We start from the raw sequence: 21175 nt of genomic DNA on the forward strand, positions 1-21175 counted from the left end.
TTTCCCATTTGCACCAGCTGTAATGAGAAGAAACATCAGTACTGCTGCCCTGCAAGTCTTAGCTCTGATAGTGAAAATCAGATTAGAATTGGTGCTTATGGCAGAACCCATAATAAACTTGAGGAAAAACAGGTAAGTTTTCAGGTTATTATGACGAACTGTCTCAGAAGCCAAACTTTCCAGGCTGGTATCTAGCTTGCATAGATCTGCCTGTAGGTGACAGTGACAATATCAGCTCTGAGGATGTGCATCTCAAAGCATACTGAAGAAAGGCTCTTGATGTACACTGATGCGAGAAACAGACACATATGCAGCAGCCTGCCAAAGCTATTACTCTGCACAGCCTGACTCTTTACACAAAAAATTAGTGTTCAAATACAGAAAAGGCTACAAACCTGACAAGAATCAGTTCTGGGTTTTCGAAGTTTCCCTGCACAAAACATGCTTTCATCCAGTAAGTTATTATGTAGTTCAGGTTCATTGCATTTCCTCTGTGAAATCAGCTTGACCTTGGCATCTAACAGCTGATCAGATGCTTCACCTGTGGGATGCGACCAAAAAAGTGGAGTCACTTTCCTCCCAATACTGTTATGTGTTGTCTTTATTCAAAATACGAGGCTGCTTGCCATATAGATGGGATGGGGAAGAGCAGGAGGGATGCACGTGCTAGCCTGGGAAGAAAAGAACTATCTATCAGAAATTATAAGGTTTAAAGTTGGGGTCTGGAAGCTTCCCTCAGGACACCAAGTTGTTGCCTGAATAAAAGCAAAGTCATAAATTCAGAACTTAGCTCCAATCAGCTCTATCTGTGCAATCCTGCTTTTCCAAGGCACTGGTTGTCTGCAGCTCCCACAGGTCCCCAGGGGACTTTGAGCTGCTCAGCACTTCTCAGACTGGTGTTATTAGATGTTTTAACATGCAAGCTAATGAAACAGATGAAAACTGAAAATCATACAATATTTAAGGGCAATGATTAATTACAGTGAATCTAAAGACATAAGTTGACATCTAAAGGCAGTAGCCAGAGTTTCAAAGCACTACATCTGCAGATAATTAAAGGTGGTTTATAAGTTTGGTTCTGCTTGAGGAAATATTCCATTTCTGTGGTGATTTCCTGAAATGCTAATAATAGCTCTGCTCAAAGAAGGAGCCATCTAGTCTGAACACGTACAGGGTACTTGATACTTTTTGTTGGGGGAAAAAAAATAAATTTCCCCCTACCATTTTTAAGAGGGATTTTTTATTTGGAACTTTTAAAAAAATGTCCATTAAATTCTTTTGGTGCATTCTGATCAAATGAACACACTTGTCTCTTGTGGACTTCAATGAGAGTTACATCAGAAGGGAGAATTTGGTCCTATGTATCATATCAGACTGCATCAGTCACGAAGCACTAGGACACCTACTGCAGCCTCAGTGACACATTTTCCTTCTGCTGCTTTACAGCAGCACATCAATCAGAACATGAGAAAATGCATTTTTTAGAAAATTGCCATTATCTTTTGTTTTAAAAACAGTAATTTCTCCCCTGAGGATTTACTGCAGGCAAGAAAGGTTTTGGATAGAGCTGGTTGAACTTGAAAGGCTTTGGATTTTTTTTTTTTAAACTTTCTTTAAATTTTTTTATTTTTTATTTTTCAGTGCATCTAAAGATCCAGATGCTGCTTCTGAAAAGCTTTATCTGACACAATGGGCTTGAAAACCATGTGAAAGTTCTTGTCTTTCTTGGTCCAATCTTGAAACACACAAGCTATACAATAGCTTCTCTTGATACCTTCTTGCTTTTGTTGCTGGCTTCAGATGAAACCATGACATAGTGAGTCATTTGGCAAGCAAAAAGATGCATCAGGAATTTTTTCAGAATTGTGAAAGGTTTGTTGCTTTAGCAGTTACAGATTTCTGCTAACGAGTAATTTCTGTGGCATGTTTTAGCTTTTGAATTCCATGTCATGGTTTCACTAGGGCCAAAGTTCATGCTTGGTTCTGGCAATTGCTACTAAAAGTACCACCAAAGTGCCCACCAAAATCCAGGTAGCCCACAAATACCTGTCTCTGTCTCGCCCCATCCAGAAATGAAGCAGTCAGTCCCAGCAGGAAAGAGGAAGTCAGGGAGACACGCTGTTTTCACATACTTTGTTTCCACTGCACAGTAACCATCAACTGGCTTCAATTTAAGTAGTGCTGGAGGGGAGATAGACAACAGCAAGAAGTATTTGATGCCATATTTAATCCCTAACCACTGTTACCAGCCTGTGACACACCCCCCTGCAAAGCTGCCTGTACCCCGTGTGCCATTTGTGCTCCATGTCCGACCTGTCCCGGTTGTTCTGCTCCTCCTACAGAGTCACTTCTGCCTGCCCATTACAATTTACATCCCAAAGATTCAAATGGGCCTAGATCACAATTTGTCCTAATTATTTCCAGAGCATAGTTTCAATGAGAATTTTAGCTGGAGACGAACAGCTTCAAAAACTGGGGTTGGAGGTGAGACACGTGAGTGAAAGGGATTTACCGATATCATTGTATGGGACGCCACCTCTGTCAATGTATTTGTCATGCACAATGATTTTCTCCACATCAAATCTTTGCTCATGAAACTCTTTCTTCTTGAGGTTTTGCTTTCCAAGGGCTACTTGGATATTTCGTTTCATGTTTCTAGAAAACAAACAAAAAACCCAAACAAACAAACAAACAAACAACAAACAAAAAAGTGAATTACATGCAGACATTGTCTACCAGGTAATGAAAACCTGCACTTTCAGAACCAGGAAGTCAAGATATTACTTCCTGTTGTCGAGCATGGCCAGAAGATTTCCTAAGATCATTATAGGAAGGCTTAGTTAGTAAAGCAGTGGTATTGGAAAATATATGTGCTCTTAACTTGCTGCAATCGTGAAATAAAGTGATTTAAAGCTTCACATACATGTTTTTCTTTGCATTTTAGGGCAGACTAGTGGTGTGCTGGAGCCATGAGAGTACAATTTCTTGCCATTGTTTGGACATATTTAAAATTATCTGTGTTGGAATGATCTCCAGAGTGTAATTTACCTGTTTCCTAGGTGGTTTCCAACTAATTCAATGCAAATATTGAAGGAAATATTTAAAGCTAGCTGACACAGTAAATAATGAAAGCAAAATGCATGTTTTGGCTGTTTTGAAGAACTTAATTCTGATGTAGTATGTGATATTGCTCATAGTATCCCAATATCCCCTGAATTTTTCATAGAGTTCTTCCTTTATACATTGCAAAATCTTGTTACTGTCCTCCTTTTCTCTTCTCACACAACTATTTTAGCTCATTTTAGGAGAGTGGTGCATAAGTTTCTTATTCCAACAAGAACCATTTTCAAGTATTTAAGCATTTTTAATTACGTGTCCATTTTTTTCACATACCTGCTTTCCTTTCAATTTGATTGCCAGCAATCATTTTGGTGGCAAATAATTTGGATACTAAGCCGTCTTTTCTAACCATCCTAATTTTTATATACTTATCTACCCTCATTCTAGGGCATGCACCTACTCAAAGCAGTGCCCAGCAGTAAGAACCCAGCATGATTTAATTAGCACTCCACCACAGAAATGTTCACTCCCAGCTGGAGTCTTCATCTGCACAGATGCCATCCAGGGATGCTTGCCAGCTGTAGCCTTGGATCCACCATAGATCCTCTTGAGTGCTCCACGAACTTCTGGTTGCCCACATGTATCGAATATTTCATTTGATTCAGGTGGGTCTGTTGGCTCTTCATCTGTGTTGGAAGTGACAGCAGATGTATGGTGCAGAGAAAATATTAGACTGGAGGAGTTAAGTAGCAGTGCCCACTGCTCTGAACCACCTACACACTGCGGAGTGGCTCGCTTCTAATTCTTTACCTGAGCAGGGTGAAACATCACAGAATTCCCAGTCTACTTCCTTATTTTTTATGACATAGCACCAGGGTTTTTCATCTTCATCAGGATTCCTGAAGGGAACAATTGAGAGAATCAGCCAGTGGGACTGGGAAAGTCTCCATGAAGAGAAAATCTCCAGTGAAGGAGCTGAGGATGCTTAGGGGAGCAGCCTCATGCTCCCATAGGATCTGAACTTCCAAAGATATTCTTTCATAAGATTTGACAAAGAAGATGCTTGAGATGAAGGGGAACCTTCTTCCATATTACCATTCTCATACCTGTCTTAACCATAAGAAAATTGTAGGACTGGTTCAAAGAAAAAGGGCTGCTTCTGGAAGCCTCACATCAGTATGGCTAGAGAAGACATCTCTAACATTCTGGTGTTTTATAGACAGGCAGTGTCTAGAAAGATGTGAGGTCTTAACATCGTCAGTTTGTCAGACTCATGAGCAGTTTGCCCTCAGTGCTCTCTTTGATACAGATCTCTACAACTCTCTTTGATACAGATCTCTACAGCTACTTTTTCAAAATATTACCTGCAGAAATTATGGTCACCAATGCCATGAAAGTCAGCATCCTCCATAAAGGCATTAAAAGGGAAGTCCAAGAGATGGTGGGAATTCCAGTTCAGGCAGGTCCTGCGATCTACTGCTTGATTCACTCTTCCCCTGTACTTAGAGGAGTCCTCTTCATAACAATCATCTGGTCCTGTAGGAAGACAGTGCTTATATGAAAATGACTTTTGTGTTGTTCCTTGCTCAGAGTGGCTCCTCTTCCTTGCCTTCCTTGCCCTACATTAATTTTGTGGAGGATCAGAAGAACCTACAGGGCCAAGTAATGATTTTCCTTATTGTACACAGTCCAGAAATAAGACCAGTGTCCCAGCATCTCTCCATCTTTTAGCTTGATTGACTTCAAATGCCTAAAACCTATTTGCTTGGTAAAGACCTAGCAGTTAAGAGGTATCCTAATTTCAAATCAGAAAGAAAAGGATCCTTCTCCTTGGAAACCTGTGTTGGGTGTGATGCCCACAGTGATGCTGCAGAGGCAGAAGGGTCTCCATGCAGCAGGCTGGGGTAATCCCATACCCTTGGCCACCCATCAGAAGCAGTCTCCTCAGCCTGGGGAATCAAGGCATTAATCTTCACTACATCAAATTTCGAGTGTTTAAGGAAAACCTGACATTTCTTCTCCATGTGACATCTGCAACCTCTGGGAAATGTGTGCTCACTCATTATGTACCTTGCCAAAAGTACCAAGTGGGACCTTGCCGAAGCACACCTGGAAAACACTGGTACGGAAACTGTTTCAAGCCCCTTTGCCAAGTCAGCCTCTTCCTCTGACCCTCTCCCCAAAGAGATTGGTGCCCAGGTGTAGTCGGGCACTTGGAGCAGTGACAGCATCAGTCAGTCTGGCTGCAGGGTGAAGGCAGCCCCGGCTGTCTGGAGGCTTCTCCCCTACCCCTTCCCCTGGAGCCGTGACATACCGATCTCGCAGAATCTCCCTCTGAAAGGTTCAGGGCACTCACAGGTGAATTTTGATCTCTTTCTGTTCCGTATGCAGGTACCTCCATTTTTGCAAGGGTTTGGATTGCACTGATTGGATGCTGTCAATGTGGAAAACACAGAACAGCCTTGTTAATCTGCTGAGCACTAGGCAGCCATTCACATGCCCAGTGGAAACTGGAGAGAGCTCCCCCTTAGCCTGTTGACTTTGACTTCTTATGAAGTCTTGCAAAATGCATATCACTGGGTGTTTTATGAGTGACTGAACCACCACCCTGCAAACCAAGCATAACTCATCACTGGCCAGCCCCATGGATGGGAGCTGCAGCAGACTCAGATTGCACGACTAGGGCAAGATCACCCTCTACAGTGGGCTGCAAGGGATTTCCCACCACAGACCAGCCATGGTGCTGTCCCCACCACAGCTCTCTCAGTGTCCTGCTGAGTGCTCACCACGTTGGCAGAATGATCCCTTGTATGGAGGCTTACAGCTGCACCGAAAATAAGGTGGGCTTAACAGAACCAGGCAGTCACCAATGCGGCAGTTCACGTCCAGGCACGTGTCCTCCACTGTGGAAAACAGAGACACAAGGTACTTCATCAGCATTTGTGTGTACACAAGAGCTGTGCCCTTGCAGGGATAATGGGAAGATGTTTGCTCCTGATGCCCCAAGGAAGCTTTCAATTGACAGGTGTGGACCTGCGATTTCTCTTCATGTTAATGGTAATTATGGCAAAATATCTGTGGTAACAATGAGCAGCTCCCCACTGCCCACCTGGCAGGGGATAGAGGAGTAGTCTCTGCACTCCTGAAGTCTACTTTACTGGATGCTATTCAGACAGACTTTGGTCTGGATGAGGCACTAAGTGTAAGATCTATGAACATGTCTGCTGTGGGCTGTCAGAACCCTCACCCCAGCAAACAGTGGGTTTATAATGTTGTAACAGTAATGCTGACTGCCAAAATAAGGAGTGTAGGTTAGCCAAAGAGCCATTACCTTTTTCACATGTGGTCCCACCATATGGCTTGGGGCAGGCACAGCTGAAGTCTCTTCCATCGGGTGCACACCTACCACCGTTCTTGCAGGGGTCAGAGAGGCATGGGTCTGCAGAGGTAAGGACGAAGATCTTTCAGCTTCTCAACCTTCCTCACCTGCTTTTTCTTATTGCATCTTCTGACTGCAGAAGGCTGCCTTCCTGGGCGCAGCATCCAGTGTATCAACCGTGCTTATGCATCAGTTCAGCAGCCACAGCAGTGGTGTGAATTGCTGCAGAGTTTATTGCAAGCTGTAGCAGCTCATGGCTTTGATTCTGCAGCTCCTCCACTCCCTTTGCCATGTCTACTAGGGAGCTGCAACATGGCAAGCCCCTTTCTTTGCTCAGGGATAGATTTGCCTCTTTGGCATTGCCTCTGGCTGTCTGCTTTCATGCACTTAGTCTGTAGGTACCTGTATTTGGCATTGTTCTGTTTGGAATACAGTGCCAATTTTCCCCCAGAAAAGCCATCCATCACCACTAGCCCCTGGGTGGCTGTTGCTTCAAGGGAGCAGGCACCTGTTGACAGTCACTTGCACACTGCTCCTTACACCATGCTCAGCCTCCCCACTGCAGTCCAGGCTAGCAGGAGTAATTGATATTGGGGGCAGTCAAATACAAGCTCTGCTTTCTTTGCACTGGGGGATAACTCAGAGAATGTTGCAGGCAACTTCCCTGTCTTGCCTTTTGTGTTTCCTGAGCAATCTTGAGGATCCTTTCCTGTTCTCCTGAAGTTTGGCAAAACAGAAAAAGGAAAGAAAAAAACCCTGCAACTGACAAAAGAAAAAAAAAAGAAACCTGCTCTACATTTGGTTCTCAGCATAAATACAGAACATATATCCCATGAAAACAGCAATTACATCTTACAGTGTCTATAGACAAATAAGCCTGTGCTTTTTTGTAGTAGCAATCAGAAATGTTCTGCATGATCACAATCCATCCTGTGAAACCTGGAGATAAAACACAGGCTCCTTACAAGAGAAATACAAAGAAGAACACTGCAAATGATCCTCCTAACTCATCCCTTTGATGCAGGCATTTCGAGAGCAGGCTGGCAGCCGAGACCTGCCACACCTACACTGCAAGCTCAGGGTTGGGATTTTACCCCTTCCTTGCCTCCCTGCCCACCCCTCAGAGGTACCTGGCATTGTAGAGAAGTCACCTACAGATGTCTCAATAAAGCTCATTTCCTCCCAGGAATGGTGCTGGAGGCTGGGGTCCTGCTCCTGTTCGGTGGAGTCATAGTATTCAAAGTCATCATCCTTGTCTGCAGGGAGGGGAGAGAAGAGGTTGAAAGAACAGAGGAATCAAAACTGCTGGAAGGAGACAAGGTATGAAAGAAGTTATTCCCTGAGATGGACAGTCCGTATCTCTTTCAGCTCATTGGGGATGTCAGTGGGTCTAGAGATTACATCATCCTGAGCACCCAAGGTGACATTCAGCTCTTCTTTGGCATAGGTCCAGCTCACCTGGAGCCCAGCATGGGCACCCTGAGCACCACTGGCCCCGTAGCTGCCCTCCCTGACCCTTCGGAAGGGCACTGGGTCTCTGGCTGCTCAGCTGACTCCTGTGGTGGCAGCTGGGATGCCCCAGAGGGGATGCAGGCTGGGACTCTGCAGGCACAGGCATGAGGAGCCCCCCATGTGGCAGCACAGCCAGAGAAGATGCTGAGGGTGGTACCAGCACAGTGAGAGAAGGAGATTCAGATTCCTACAAGAAGAAGGGGTTTTCTTTGTGCAGCAGCTTTGATCACCAGCATCATTGCTGCTGCAGCAAAGACCCCCCCAGCACACGGGTGCCTGCTGTGTGTGGGGACAGAGTCCCTTTCCAAGGGCAATCGGGAGGGATGGGGAGCCTGAGGCACCTGCACGTCTGTGTGACTCCTTGCCCATAAAACACCCTTCAAGGAGCGAGGGCCTGGCACAGCAGACACGTGCGGAGGAGCCCACCCTCACCCCTGCCAGCCCCCAGCCCCCAGTGTCCTCACGGGAGCCTGCTGGGACCCGCAGCTCCGCCAGCCGCGCTGGGGGGATTGTTTGATTAAAGTGGGCTGGCAGCTCCTTGCACAGGTACAGCTGTTGTCGGTGGGAGCCACTCCAGTGTTTCAAAGACAAGGTATGGTAATGAGCAAAGCTAAGCTAAGTACAGAGACATTTTAAAAAGCTCTCCCCTAGGGCTGGACCGATGGCCCCATGGATAATGCTCTGCCTTGAACTGATTATCGACTGCATTATCTTAGTTTTCTCTCCTCATTCATTCACTTGCAGCCTTTATCTTTATTCTTTCTTTGCTTCTGAAAAAAAGAAAGAAATTCCACGTTTGTACAATGGGTGTTTTATATTTCATATTAAAATAGAACTGTCTTTTTTCTTCTTCTTTTTTTTTTCCTACATGCCAACTCTCGTTCCTCACCAAAAAAAAAAAAAAAAATTTAGAGGAAAGTTTCACCTCATTTGTTGCTATGTCAAGTCAAGACTCCTTTTCCTCAGCTCATTATTTCCACAGGAGCTGAGTCTCGGCTATGTGCAAGTGTTGCAGAAGTGTATGCCTTGCTGAGGAACAGAAGGATCTTGCTGGAAGATAAGGACATTGTCTACAGTGAACAAAATTAAATTTAATGTGATGTAGTTAAGAAAGAAAAACAAAAAGGAAGTTTTGCCTGAAATGCAGCCTACAAGTTCACTTTGTTGGAGAGGAGATTTTGCAAATGACTGGAGTTTGAGAGAAGTGTTTGAAGGAGTCTGATTTTGTTTCTCCAGTTTATTTTCAGAATCTTAGTGGGGCATGTTGGCTTTTATTCCACAGATGCTTTGAAGAAGTATTCTGAAAGATGGGGTAGCCCTTTTTATGGATAAATATACCTGCTGGAAGTTATGAAGGATGAAGAGGGGGAGTTATGGCTGCCAAAAGCAGACTGCAAATATGCTAGCATGGTTTACAGAGGTTGGAGAGGACTGTCTTGAATCAACAGAGGAAAAAAAAGTGCCCCAAATGAGCACAAATTGCTAAGCCATTGTAGAATCATCTACTCTGTTTTTTAAACCAACTGTTAGTGTAAGTATGGTGTTAAGAAATTACACTACTGTCACTTGATTTTGCTACATTGGCATAATTTCTTAGCAATGGATTAATCATTTATTAAGAACACTCATAAAGTTACTTGTTGACACATTATAGACTATTTTTAAGCACATTTCTGCAGTAAACCCCAAGTTGACCAAGACGTAATTCAGGTTTTGCAAGACATCTGCTTCTGGTGGCTCTGAGATATGGAGGAGCACAAACCCCCACTTGCATTGACAAGGCAGTTTTGGGACAGGCTGTTGCACATCTGAGGCCAGTTTGGCCTCCAGCACCCCTCGAGGAGGGCCATTTCAGGTGGCCAGGGCTGAGGTCAAACAGGTGGCGCTGAGCAGCCCCCTCATGGACTGGCAATACCATTTCAAGAAACTCAATGATCGAGTCGTGGTGTTATGGGTGTATGTGGAAAGGGCTCAGAAGACATCAGCAAACCCTTTTGGATACCCTGGCTCCCATGTAGACAGTGGGAATCGGAAAGCTGAAGGGACTGCTCTGGAGACCAGCCAAGGTGATGCGAGAGTGCAGCAGATCTAAGAAATGACCAGTGTCCTGCTTTGTCCATCACCATCCCTCTTTATGAAACTGTGAAACAAACATAGTTTCTAGGGGTCACATGAGTGATGCTTCCCATCTCCCCGCTATTCTATCTCCTCTCCAGCTGCACAAAGCAATGAAAAACAAAGACCAGAAAACCCTGACTTGGATATATGACACCAAACTAAAAGACATCTTCTTGTTTATCACTGTTTTGACACTAAATAAGTATTTGGCTTCCACATTTCTTATTTAAGAAGTGCTCCCATTCCATTTTTTTAATTATTCATAACAAGCCATAGGTTTAGTAAAGTAAAAACAACACTTTTTATCTGAGCACATAATTAAAGCACAAAGTCTGATACACTGGTTGATTTAAACCCATTACTAAATCAGAGTGCTCATTCTTTCTAAGTGCTGGAAAACCTTAACATGCTTAAAAAAAGCAGTGATCTGACATTTGTCACTGAAATGTGACTATTACATGGAATTAAATTAGACATCCTGCATGCAAATTTTCAAAGAATAACTTTCCTCTGTGTAGTACAAAAAAATCCCCCCATAATTGATAGACAGAGATTGACTTTTAAAGCTTCAAATCAGCTTTGAGGTCTGGGTGATCTTTTAAACTGCTCAAGCTTTCATCTGCAGGTTTTCATATTGCCGAGAGCTGTCAATCAAGCAATGGATTTCTGATCAATATCCCCTTGTTCATTAGCTTACACAAGCTCTCTGTTACTGAGAGAACAGATATCTCAACGTCGACAGTCACACTGTTTTCAAAACCTTCACTGGATCAAGTCATGACTAATGTTCCGAGTGGGAAAGTGATGCATTAGGATGCCATCGGGTGACCTGAATTGCGAGGTAACTTTGTTGGACTGCAGTTGTCAAGATGAGTGATGTGCAGAGTTAAAGCCTATTGCCAATACACATAAAGAGCTCCAGAAAGTACTCACCATTTATTCAAGCTCTCTGAACCTCTGGGGACTGACTGAAATCTGGCCTAATTTAAGCAGGATGACTTTTCCTACCACGTCTCTAAATAGGTTTTGTCTCCAGCTCTGAGGTTATTGTAGTGTTATTTTTATGAGGCTGAAATCCTGACTATATTCTAAATAACGAGATATTCCCCATTTACTTCTGCAGAGATGAGACCTCATAGTATTTCCTCCCTTCTAAGCAGGCTGTGGCTGGGAGTATCTGCAGCTTCAGAAAGAAGGGAGACCAGCTAACAACAAAGCCAGGAAGCCTTTCAAATAGTTTTGTGGTTGTTACTTAAAAGGAGTTTTGCAGCATCTTTTGCAGCAGAGGGATGGATGCTGGGTGAAGCTGGAGCGTGATGGCTGAAGGAATGGAGACTTGGAGGGGGATGGAGAGTGGGAGAGAGTAAGGTACAGTGGAGGGACAGTGTAAGGATCATAAACCACAAGGGAGGGAATGAACTGAGAAATGGTGAAAGGGATACTCTACCATTAAAAAGGAAATCAAATAGTTTGCACAGGGCTGCAAACTTGTGTGTAAACAGGTGTGCAAACCCTGAAGTCAAGTGGATGACTCTATGGCCAAATATTAGTACAAGTCAGATACTGAGCTCAAACACACAAATGATTCGGAAATTTGTTTCCTACGCACATGTTAGAACAGCAACACTGATTTGGGGAAAGAAGCACTGCTGTATGAGCTACAAGGTTTCTGGACTTCCAGGTTTGATCCGAGAGCAAAAATGCCACTGGAATGAACACAAATGCAGATGGATAATGAGTGCAACCACACTCTTTTTTTGCAGAATAATGAACAAAATTAATGTAATGCTTCATTAGATATACATTATAAACTCAGACGTAAGAGCCACTGTAATCAAGAAAAGGAGGAGCTGGGCTTACCTGCAAAAAAACCAAACTTATCAATAAACCCATAATCTTCTATATAGACCAAGTAGGCTGCAAAAGGATGTACAAATCCTCAACACAATTTACACATCCTCACACAACAACCATCACAGCTTTTCCCTTATCAACATCTTAATGCTATGTAGCCTTTAATGATTTTTTTACTTGCATGGGCTTGTAAACACTTTTTGAACCTTCCTGCACTTTGGACAGAGCCTTGCAGAAGTAAGTTTCACAGTTAGTTGTAAGCTGCAGGGGGAAGTCAGCTTTTGTTTATTTGATCTTCAGTTTTCATCCACAACTGTTGCCTCCTGCACGTGTAGCACTTGTGGAGTGTGAAAGTACTTGCCATATAACTTGTCCAAAGGTAAACAGATTTTATACACAGGCCTTATTTTAAGCTCAGCAAGGCTCTGGATGAAGTAAAATTCAGCACTGGGCACTAGTGAAGGCTCTTGATGAACCAAGTTGCCAGCCTTTCAGTTTTGTACCCAGAAGTTAAAAAGAAGAAACTGATAGCACTTACCTTGCATTAGGTGGACCCAGAGGGAAACTTGGGAAGCCTGCATGAGATAATAAATGGCAGAGAGTCAGATTCTGAAAAAAACAAAAGCCAGAACAGAGCTTTGCTTACAATGCAAAGTTTCTGTTTGCCCCTAGTGCTGGACATCCAGACAAGGTTGTTCCCCACTTTGGAGCTAATTAGACTGGGCTGTAAGAGCTCTTTCAAAAGATTAACAAAATGTCAGCAATCCACATGGGATATCTGGCTTTCTGAGCACACAGCCCAAGCCGCTGGGCTGATCTATTTGAGGGCAAATCTGTCCCGAATGAGTTAAATTGCCTCTTAGCTTACAAAGTGATGGCTCATGGGCTGTTTGTCCAGCTTCTCTGAAATGCTGACAGGGGCCACACTCCAGCTGGCTGACAAAGCTGCAGGTTGGCACATGCCAGGGCTTGGTAGAGTGGAGGTCAGGCACTGCAGCACGGCCCAGGAGTGTAAGCCTGGTGCAGCCAGTGGGACCTGGACCCCTGAGCTGGAAGGCCTTTGGATGCAGGAGAATATTTCTGGTGCTTTCCATGAGGAAATGCCATGTGTCCAACTTCGGACATGGGGCTCCAGCCTTTCCGCTTTGGCTCATGATCAAGGGCAAGCAACAAAAGGAAACAGAAGAAGACGGAAAACAGCTCTCAGCCTTTGAAGAGTGCAAGTGAGGTTTGTCTGAAAGGAGACACACTGACTCTGCACCAGGACATATACCCAGCATGACAATTTCCGTTTGCTTTCCCTCTTGCTTTGAATTCCAGCTGCAGGCAGGATTACCTGCCTGCATGAGGATGCACATGGTAACAGCGGCGTAAAGGAGATTTGGAGCTGCTGTTCTTCATCCTTCACACGATTTTTTTAAAGAAAGCGTATTTCGAAACAATTTAGCAACTATAATAAAGATAGTATATGTACACAATTATTATGTGCACCTATGCATTGCCACAGATACAATTAACTATAAATATATGCCCTGTTTAGTTGTACCTTATATATAGAAGAAAGACATTCTCAGATAATGCTGGTTGTGACTAAGAACAAATGAATCAGAAGCAATGAATAAAAAACAGAACAAAAAAAAAAAAGCTCAGAATTCACATTTGTGAATATTACCTGGAATATATAAATGAGTTTTTGCTTCAGGCACGTTTGTATCCCTCTTGTGTTTGAGCCAGGAAGAACAGACACTCCAGCTCTCCCCTTGCCACTGACTTTAATGAGAGCAATGTCCCCTGAACCACTCAGCTGAGCCCCTTCCCAGGTGCATTTAAGTGAGCCACACACATACAGAACTAAATCCTTTGCAGCTGGAAGGACACATCCTCACACAATTGCCCCCCCGAATGAGCACAGAGATGATGGTAAATGAGAAGGCTGTAAAAGCTCTGTCCTTGGTGTATATGCTTCCTGAGTGCAGGTACAGCGTTCTTCAGATCCTTTGCCAGACCCCGGCGGAGACTATATAAAGCAAAGGTCTAATTGCTCCATTTACAATTAGTGGTAGCGTTCATCCATAAACAGACCAAAACAAACCCTGCAAATGTACTCCTTTCTTTTGGAGGAAGAGATGAAACAAAGAACAAGGAAGCAGGATAAAGCAAGAAACGTTTCATCTCCCTCCCCAGCCCTCTGCGCTGCCCTGTTGTGCTGTTTGCCTGGTGGGGTTGGAAAGGGTTTGGGTCTGAAGGGTTTGACTTTAGTGAGCTTGCTCCTGCACTCGTGGCAGCCCTTGGCACCCCAGGGGAATGACGGAGGGTTTCAGCCCAGGCTGAGCGAGGTGCAGGACGTGACTGTATCACGCTTTTCTGTGCCTCAGTTTCCCCAGCTGAAGAGCAGAGATAAAAGTCTCACAATGCTCACACCTCAAGGAAATAAGAAAGATGAAAGCCATAGCCCCTTTGCTACACTACTTTCTTTTCCAGGTGACCCACCTGCCCCTCCTGTCCAAGCACGGGCACAGCTGACTGCAAAAGGGCACATAACCTAAACTCCCTCTTGCAGTAAACTGGTACCCTAGACAATGTGTACATTTCTGGTAATATCCTTCAGAGTAGGCAGTGGCTTGGACTCTGGGGTGGCTGAGTCCCAGATTTTGGTTCCTGCTTTCAGATGAAAGCCTCTATCTGCTGACACAGCACAAATGTTACTGGGAACAAAAGCTCCTGGAGCACCCAGCATGGAAAGTCAAAGAGTTAAACACAATCTTTACCGTAAGGCTCCTGTATCTTATTTTGTGCTGCAGCTTTCCCTCCTTGTGTGCCCGTCACAAGCTGCAGCAGGGGACAAAACCGTGAGCAGAGCTGACTTCTCAGTATGGAGAGTTTTCTCCTCCCTCCTGAGGCCCAGTGGACCGCTTACCGGACCACACTGGCTTTCAAGTATTTTTGGCCCCACTGGCCAGCCCAGGGCCAAATTTTAGCCTTTTGGCTCCTGGCACGAAGCATGCAACGGTGGTGTGCAGAGCCTACCTCCTTCCCTCCTGTCTGCTGGAGCTCACCCCTTCCTCTGTGCCATGAGGGGGTGTGGGATGTAGGGTTTGTGATGCAAGGTGTTGGATATGGGATGCAGAAGGAGGTTGTTAGGTAAAGGTGCACTGCGGGGGGGGGGTGCGGGGTGGGCAGGAGGGGGCTGCAGGAGGGGGTTCAGGCGGGGGCAGTGAAGGCAGGGCCTCCTGCCTGCAGTGCCGTATTGCTCGTGGCCAGCAGAGGAGGATCTTGTCCTTCCGACGAGGTGCAACACTAAGCCCAACACGGAGCAGGATTCAAACAAAAGGAATGGAGCAGGGGAGAAGAAATTAGACTGAGGGGCTGGTTTCACCAAACAGTCTCCTTGCTGCAGCTCGACACTGATACTTTGTGTGCTCTCTCAAGAGGGAATAAAATCACTGGATCCTGTTCGTAGCAGGTCTGCAGAGATGAGGGACAAAGCTGGAAGAATTTGCAGAGAGCAATTCTAGATTTTATTACTTTAGGCTCATAAAAAAGAAATCCTAAAAAAAAAAAAGGCTAGGAGAAACATTTTATATGAGTATCAGTGCACTGCTGACTGTGGAGCCAATTACATTTATAGGGCTTCTAGAAAAAATAGTGGAAAAAATGGCTGAAATTCAAAATATCCTAATTTCACCTGATCTTTGTTGTCTGTCTTCATTGTAATGACTAGCACTTTACTAAAACTTCATTTCTCCAAAGAACCATCAAAATTTTGCTAAATAGACTTTGTACTAAGATTAAATATTGAATATATATGATGTTCTCAATTTTTCCATTTCAACTCCTAAAGAAAGAGAGACTAGGGAAATGTAATAGATTTCAAACAGGAATGCCAGAACCATGAGCTTTCTTCATCTCAGGACAGAATTCCATGATTCTTTCTCAGACAAAAATGTCCAGTTAATCTCTGGCAATTCTTTGTGAATAAAGCCAGGAAGATTTGACACCAAATTCAGGCGGGAAGTTATTTACAGCAGCCAAGGGCATTCTGCAGTTGAACTGTTTACTGTGTCTTGGGTACTTTGTTACCCCTTATTACATTAAAAACAAATAACTAAAGAAAAAAGCAGGTGGAGAAAGAGAGGAGAAAGGTGACAGCCCAGGGTTAGGCTGTGAATTTGCATGTGTGCAAAACAGAATTCCAGAGAAAACAGTGTAGCTACTCAAGCTGGCATGACAGACTAGCGAGAGAGATGAAAACTACCTCTACACACGCAAACACTTCGCAACAAAGCACTACAGGAGTTCAAACACTAAACTGCACTGGTAGGAATTGGCCAATTCAGTTAATTGCATTAAGTCCTGCAGATTCTCCTGCAACTTGCCATGAAGTGGCCTCCATGGTAGAATAACAAAGATTATGCTTTCATTTGTTCACCTGTGCAGTCGCAGCTTTGCAGCCAAGAAGGAGGTGGGATGGGGTTGAACTGGAGAATGAAGATGTATATATTTGTTCAACTTCCATCCAGAACTGACATCAGGCATGAAGGAGCCATGAGGGCAGACACAACTACTGCCTTCTCATAGTGAACCCCTTGATCCCACTGACAGCTCTCAGTAAGAACCTTTGTCCGGGCTGCTTGCCAAAGGAGGAGGGAATCCACAGTTCTGATGCTCTTACAATCGGCCAGATTTTTGCCTGCAACCATCTTGGGTAGTGACAGTCTTTGAACTTCAAGGGAAAGTGGCTTTTCCAGCAATGACATTGTATTTCTCAGCCAAGGCCATGCTTGCTGTATAATGAAAGCAGGGCACACTATCATCTGGATCACACATGCAACACATGTTGAAGTTTTTGCCTGGGAAACCATTCTCTGAAAGGATTCCACCAAAACCTCTGACTTCTTCACCTCTCCGCTGACAAGACATCACCTACCTCCACCCTGAGCAGCAGTGTGTGCCTTAGAGTAAATGATGTGTCCTTATCAACTTGTCCCAGGGTACCCAGAGAGGTTCATATTTAAAGTCTTTATTTTGTTGATTATTTAATTGTGAACCTTTCCCATGGTAGCACCTGATACAAAAAACCCACAGGGATCCAGGAAAAAAAGCAAGATCCCTCAGAGGTGCTGCTGAAACCAGCTTGGTTCTCTACTCAGGAGTTACCTGCTCCTGTTTTCCAAGAGATCAAAGTTTCCAAATTAATCTTTGCACTGTGAGAAGTGGCCTGGTAGCAGCGGGTTGTTTTTAAACCTGCTCACTGGTGGGTGAGGTGTGCCCGTGCTCCCGTGTGGGAAACGGGGTCAGCCTTGGATGCCACAGCAAGGGGAATCTACAAAATCTGTGTCAGGGGGCTGCAGGAGCCGGCCTGTCACACTAACACGAGTGCGCTGCGCTATCAAACGCTTCTGCAGCCAGTGCTGGGAATGCAGGTTATACTGCTAGACTTAAAGCTTATGCAAAGTCATTAAGTCCCTTTAGTTACACGGGATATCATCCTGCACGCTGCAGGGCATAAGCTGATTGCCTTCGGGGGTCAGCGCCGAACGCTTCCCTCTCTGAGAGCACGGTGCAAAATTAGCTGGGGGCGCTCCCAGGGCTTTGTTGCTTTCCTGCTGCATCAGGCGAATTTAGGCGAGCGCTGCAGAAGGGTATCACACCTGATGGGCCACAAACCGAGATGGGCCTGACAGCAATCCCTTCTCTTTGCAGGGGATTGGTTCTCAACACAGTGCAGCAAGAAGGCCTTGTGCGAGTAGTGCAGCCCTGGAGTGAGAGTGAGGGGAGAAGAAGTGGGAGTTTTCTACAGGAATAGATCCACTGGGGGGGTAGGAAAAGATGTCAGACAGTGTTAACGTTGGGACAGCCTAAAATGTTGGTCTCCAAGCACCTGAGGCAAGGAAGGACCTGCACTGCTGGTACAGTTTCCTGCTTGTTGTGGGCCAGGCAGGAGACAGGCACTGTTGATAAGGTTTTTTGGCAATTGTTTGATCTTAATGTGATACTTTCATCTGTTTTCACTGCTAAGTGCTCTTGGTTATTGGACTGGGCATGACTAGTGACTTCAAAACACTTTCCATCACAACTAAGCCAACAGTAATTTTTTGAAGTTCCAAAATATTCAGTGAGGAACTACCTCTGCTACTCTGCCCTTTGCAAGTCTTCCTCCTTCCTGCCAGGAGCGTTGAGTTTGCAGAGAATTCTCATACAAGGAAAAAGCCTGATCAGAATGTGTGTTGATTTACACTGGAGTATTGTGGGATCCAACTTGGTCTTGTCCTGTTCCAGATTTCTCTAGCCCAGGTAGGCACATTTCTGCTTCAGTATCTTGCTGAGCAGAAGTGAAATGAAAAGCATGAAAAAAACAACCATCAGAGAAGACCTGCCATGTCTGAAAACAGTCTTTGTTGTGCTGGCAGCATATATGCTAAAATAAAGGACCAAATTTGTTCTCACTTGCATTCACCATGCAGCTTTATGCCTTTCGTGGAAATAGTTTGGATGCATACAGGTGAATTCAGTTTACCTTCAGGTAATATGAAAGAACTGAATGAAAATTTTTGCCTAAGGGTTCTGCTCCAAACCCACCAGATCCTTGAATGTCTGAGTGTTTGAACTGACTCAGCATGAGTTACTGCTTAAACCTGTGTTTGACTTCTGCTATATTTCACCAATAATATTTGTTAATCAGTGTGTATAAAAACTCCTAAAGCCTGATTCAAATAAAAATGATGAAGATAGGTAGTTCTAGGATAAGATGGAAATAGACTGTTTTCCATGGTTTCAGCAAAGTGCAAAGTCTATTATCTTTTCATTCAAACTATTCCAGTGCAACTTTTTCTTTGGGACAAATCATTAAGGCAAAAATGTCCTCTTATAACTTGTTTGTCATGAAATGGTCACATCATGGCAACTCATTTCCTCTTTTTTTTTTTTTTTTTTTTCCTGGGATCCATGCCAAGTGCTAAGCCAGAAAACCTTGCTATATTAATTATGAAGAAAAAGCATGTTTTATTAAAAACTAGCCTGCTGAATATTCTGTCGTGCTGCTTTTCAGTGACAGCAGAATTGCTTATGCATTTTAGCAATGTTAATGAATTTTCAGGGTTGGGGGGAGATATACACTACATTTTCTACAGCAAAATTTAGGGCAAAGTTAGATTAGGATTGTCAAAGCTAATGAATCAACCTAACACTTAGGATTAGTTAGGAAAAATCTGTGCAAGACTTCATGTTGTCTAAGACTGCCCCTACATCTTCTTCACTGAGCATGAATTAACACAGCCAATTCATTATGATCTTATTTGTATTAGATTGGGTTCTGCCAATGTCTGTAAACCTGGCATTGAACTACCCTAGAACTGATCCCCTCAGTAAGCTGCTTCATATACTGCTGGACCAAGTGCTGACAGAGTAGACACTAATTAACACTCTATTGTGTTACTAAAATCACTGATCTCCAATTCACCAATCTCTTCAAAAAGATCTATAACCCATTAAAGCCCCTCACTATGTCTTTTCCCCAAAGAACTCAATCTTAACCTGTCAACATCTGAATTTTCACAACACATTTCAGTAAATGTGAACCCGCACACATGGGAAATGTCACTAAGAAAGCAGTTGTTTAAAGAACTTCAGATTCCTTCATGAGAAAATCTACTTGATCCCCATGCTTGGAAGAACAAAAGAATTTTTTAAAAACTGGCTTTTAACTTTCCTTTGGTTACAAGTCATTCTTCCAGTCTTCTTTTAAGAGGAGATGAATAGATTTGGGAAAGTATATCAAGCTCTGCCTGAGTAGAGCTCTGGCCATCTCTAGCTGTGTTGAATATTTTGCCACTAGCCTTCCTCCCACATTAGTGGCAATGACAATTCAATCATCCAAAACATATGGCTGGGGGAAATTTCACCTTAGACAGAAGAGTTTGCAAAACTGCCAGGACAATAGTCCGATATTTAGGCCCCTCACCATGAAGACTAGATAGGAGGAAGAAAAATTTTATGGTAAGGGTGTAGAAACACTGGCACAGGTTACCCAGGGAGATGGTGGATGCTCCATCCATGGAAACATTTAAAGCTAGGCTGGAAGGGGCTCTGTGCAATCTGGTCAAGTGGAAGATGTCCCTGCCCAGGGCACGGGGGGGGGTTGGAATTATGCAATCTTTAAGGTCCCTTCCATACCAAAACATTCTGTGATTCTAAACTGAGCTGCCCATGCTGCAGCCCAGTGTTCCGGAGCATTTCTTTGTGCCCAGGGCTGTGGGAGTGACTGTACTCCCCTGGGAGTGGGGTGGCCACTTAGCCGATTGTACCCAGATGAGCCATTCCTTGACACTGTAGATGTCTGCTCCAAAAAACCATAGGACTTCCCTGTTATGCTGCATTTACTTGGACACCTCAGTATCCTGAAAAGTGCTGCAACTGCCTGGGCAGGGCTCAGCACGGAGCAGAGCTGGCACATGGAAAGAAAAGCAATGTAAAAACATACTCACGCACAATTGTGTGATCCCAAGGAGAATGAACAATGGGAGAACCTGAAGGGTCAAAGCACTGTCAACCACCTTTATGCTCATTTTTTTCTTGAAATTGACTTCTTCTTGCCTACGTTTTTTTGGACAAGCCACAGTCCTGAGGGTGAGCTAATTCAGTGCAAATAATTAACCGTGCTTCAAATATTGTTTAATGTTCAACAGGTTGTCCTGATCAAATAAATGCATCCTGTCCAGATAATCACTGCATTGATTGCTGGCAAATGTTTTAAATCAGTAAGTGTCAGATGGGAATGGTACAAATTAACAATGAAAACATACATTTTCCTTGTATTAGTATAATCTTTCAACTATTATTATCAATTGGGAAAAAAAGTATGAATCAGACTTACTTCTCTCCCACCTGAAAAATAGTGAGATCTAGAATAGATCTAGATAGTGATATCTAATATACAATTTTTAAAAACAGAAAAGTAGTTTTTATTTATTATTTTATAAATTTCAGACATACACAGACCACGTTCTCCAGCATTTGTCCACTAATGTGAGAGCCTGTAATATTTTTTATTTTTTAATAAAAATTCAAATTTTTGAGTAACGCCCAACCTCCTGAGGCTGAAACATTTGCAGCAACAGTAGCATCTGAGGAAATTACAGTATTACTGAAAGAATAAATAATCCACTATTGCTGAAATGCTGAAAAACTCTTACTGAACAGATTTTGTTTCTGCTATGTGTTATGAAAACAAATGAAATGACAATTCTTTCTCCC

The 21175-nt window shown here is 43.7% G+C and overlaps 1 protein-coding gene across 9 annotated transcripts in view; it reads right to left on the reverse strand.

Annotated features, from left to right (window-relative positions):
- HABP2 (hyaluronan binding protein 2) overlaps positions 1–20568 on the reverse strand; it is a 32924-nt gene extending 12356 nt beyond the window's left edge. For 2 of the 9 annotated variants that reach the window (XM_027902089.1, XM_027902088.1), the window contains exons 1-12: positions 20407–20567; positions 12462–12498; positions 7570–7695; positions 6392–6499; positions 5847–5963; positions 5375–5494; positions 4425–4596; positions 3871–3959; positions 3521–3746; positions 2513–2655; positions 2047–2181; positions 396–541 (exon numbers count right to left, since the gene is read on the reverse strand). In XM_027902089.1, the coding sequence (XP_027757890.1) occupies positions 396–541; positions 2047–2181; positions 2513–2655; positions 3521–3746; positions 3871–3959; positions 4425–4596; positions 5375–5494; positions 5847–5963; positions 6392–6499; positions 7570–7695; positions 12462–12498; positions 20407–20487 (1500 nt within the window). In that variant the 5' untranslated portion in view covers positions 20488–20567. The other 7 variants (XM_027902091.1, XM_027902090.1, XM_027902092.1 and 4 more) reach the window with 7 other exon arrangements.
- Positions 20569–21175: the final 607 nt, after the last annotated feature.

This window comes from Empidonax traillii, unplaced genomic scaffold (genome assembly GCF_003031625.1).
Source record: "Empidonax traillii isolate 1590-97213 ecotype Southwest subspecies unplaced genomic scaffold, ASM303162v1 scaffold839:size271545, whole genome shotgun sequence".
Lineage (NCBI taxonomy): Eukaryota > Metazoa > Chordata > Aves > Passeriformes > Tyrannidae > Empidonax > Empidonax traillii.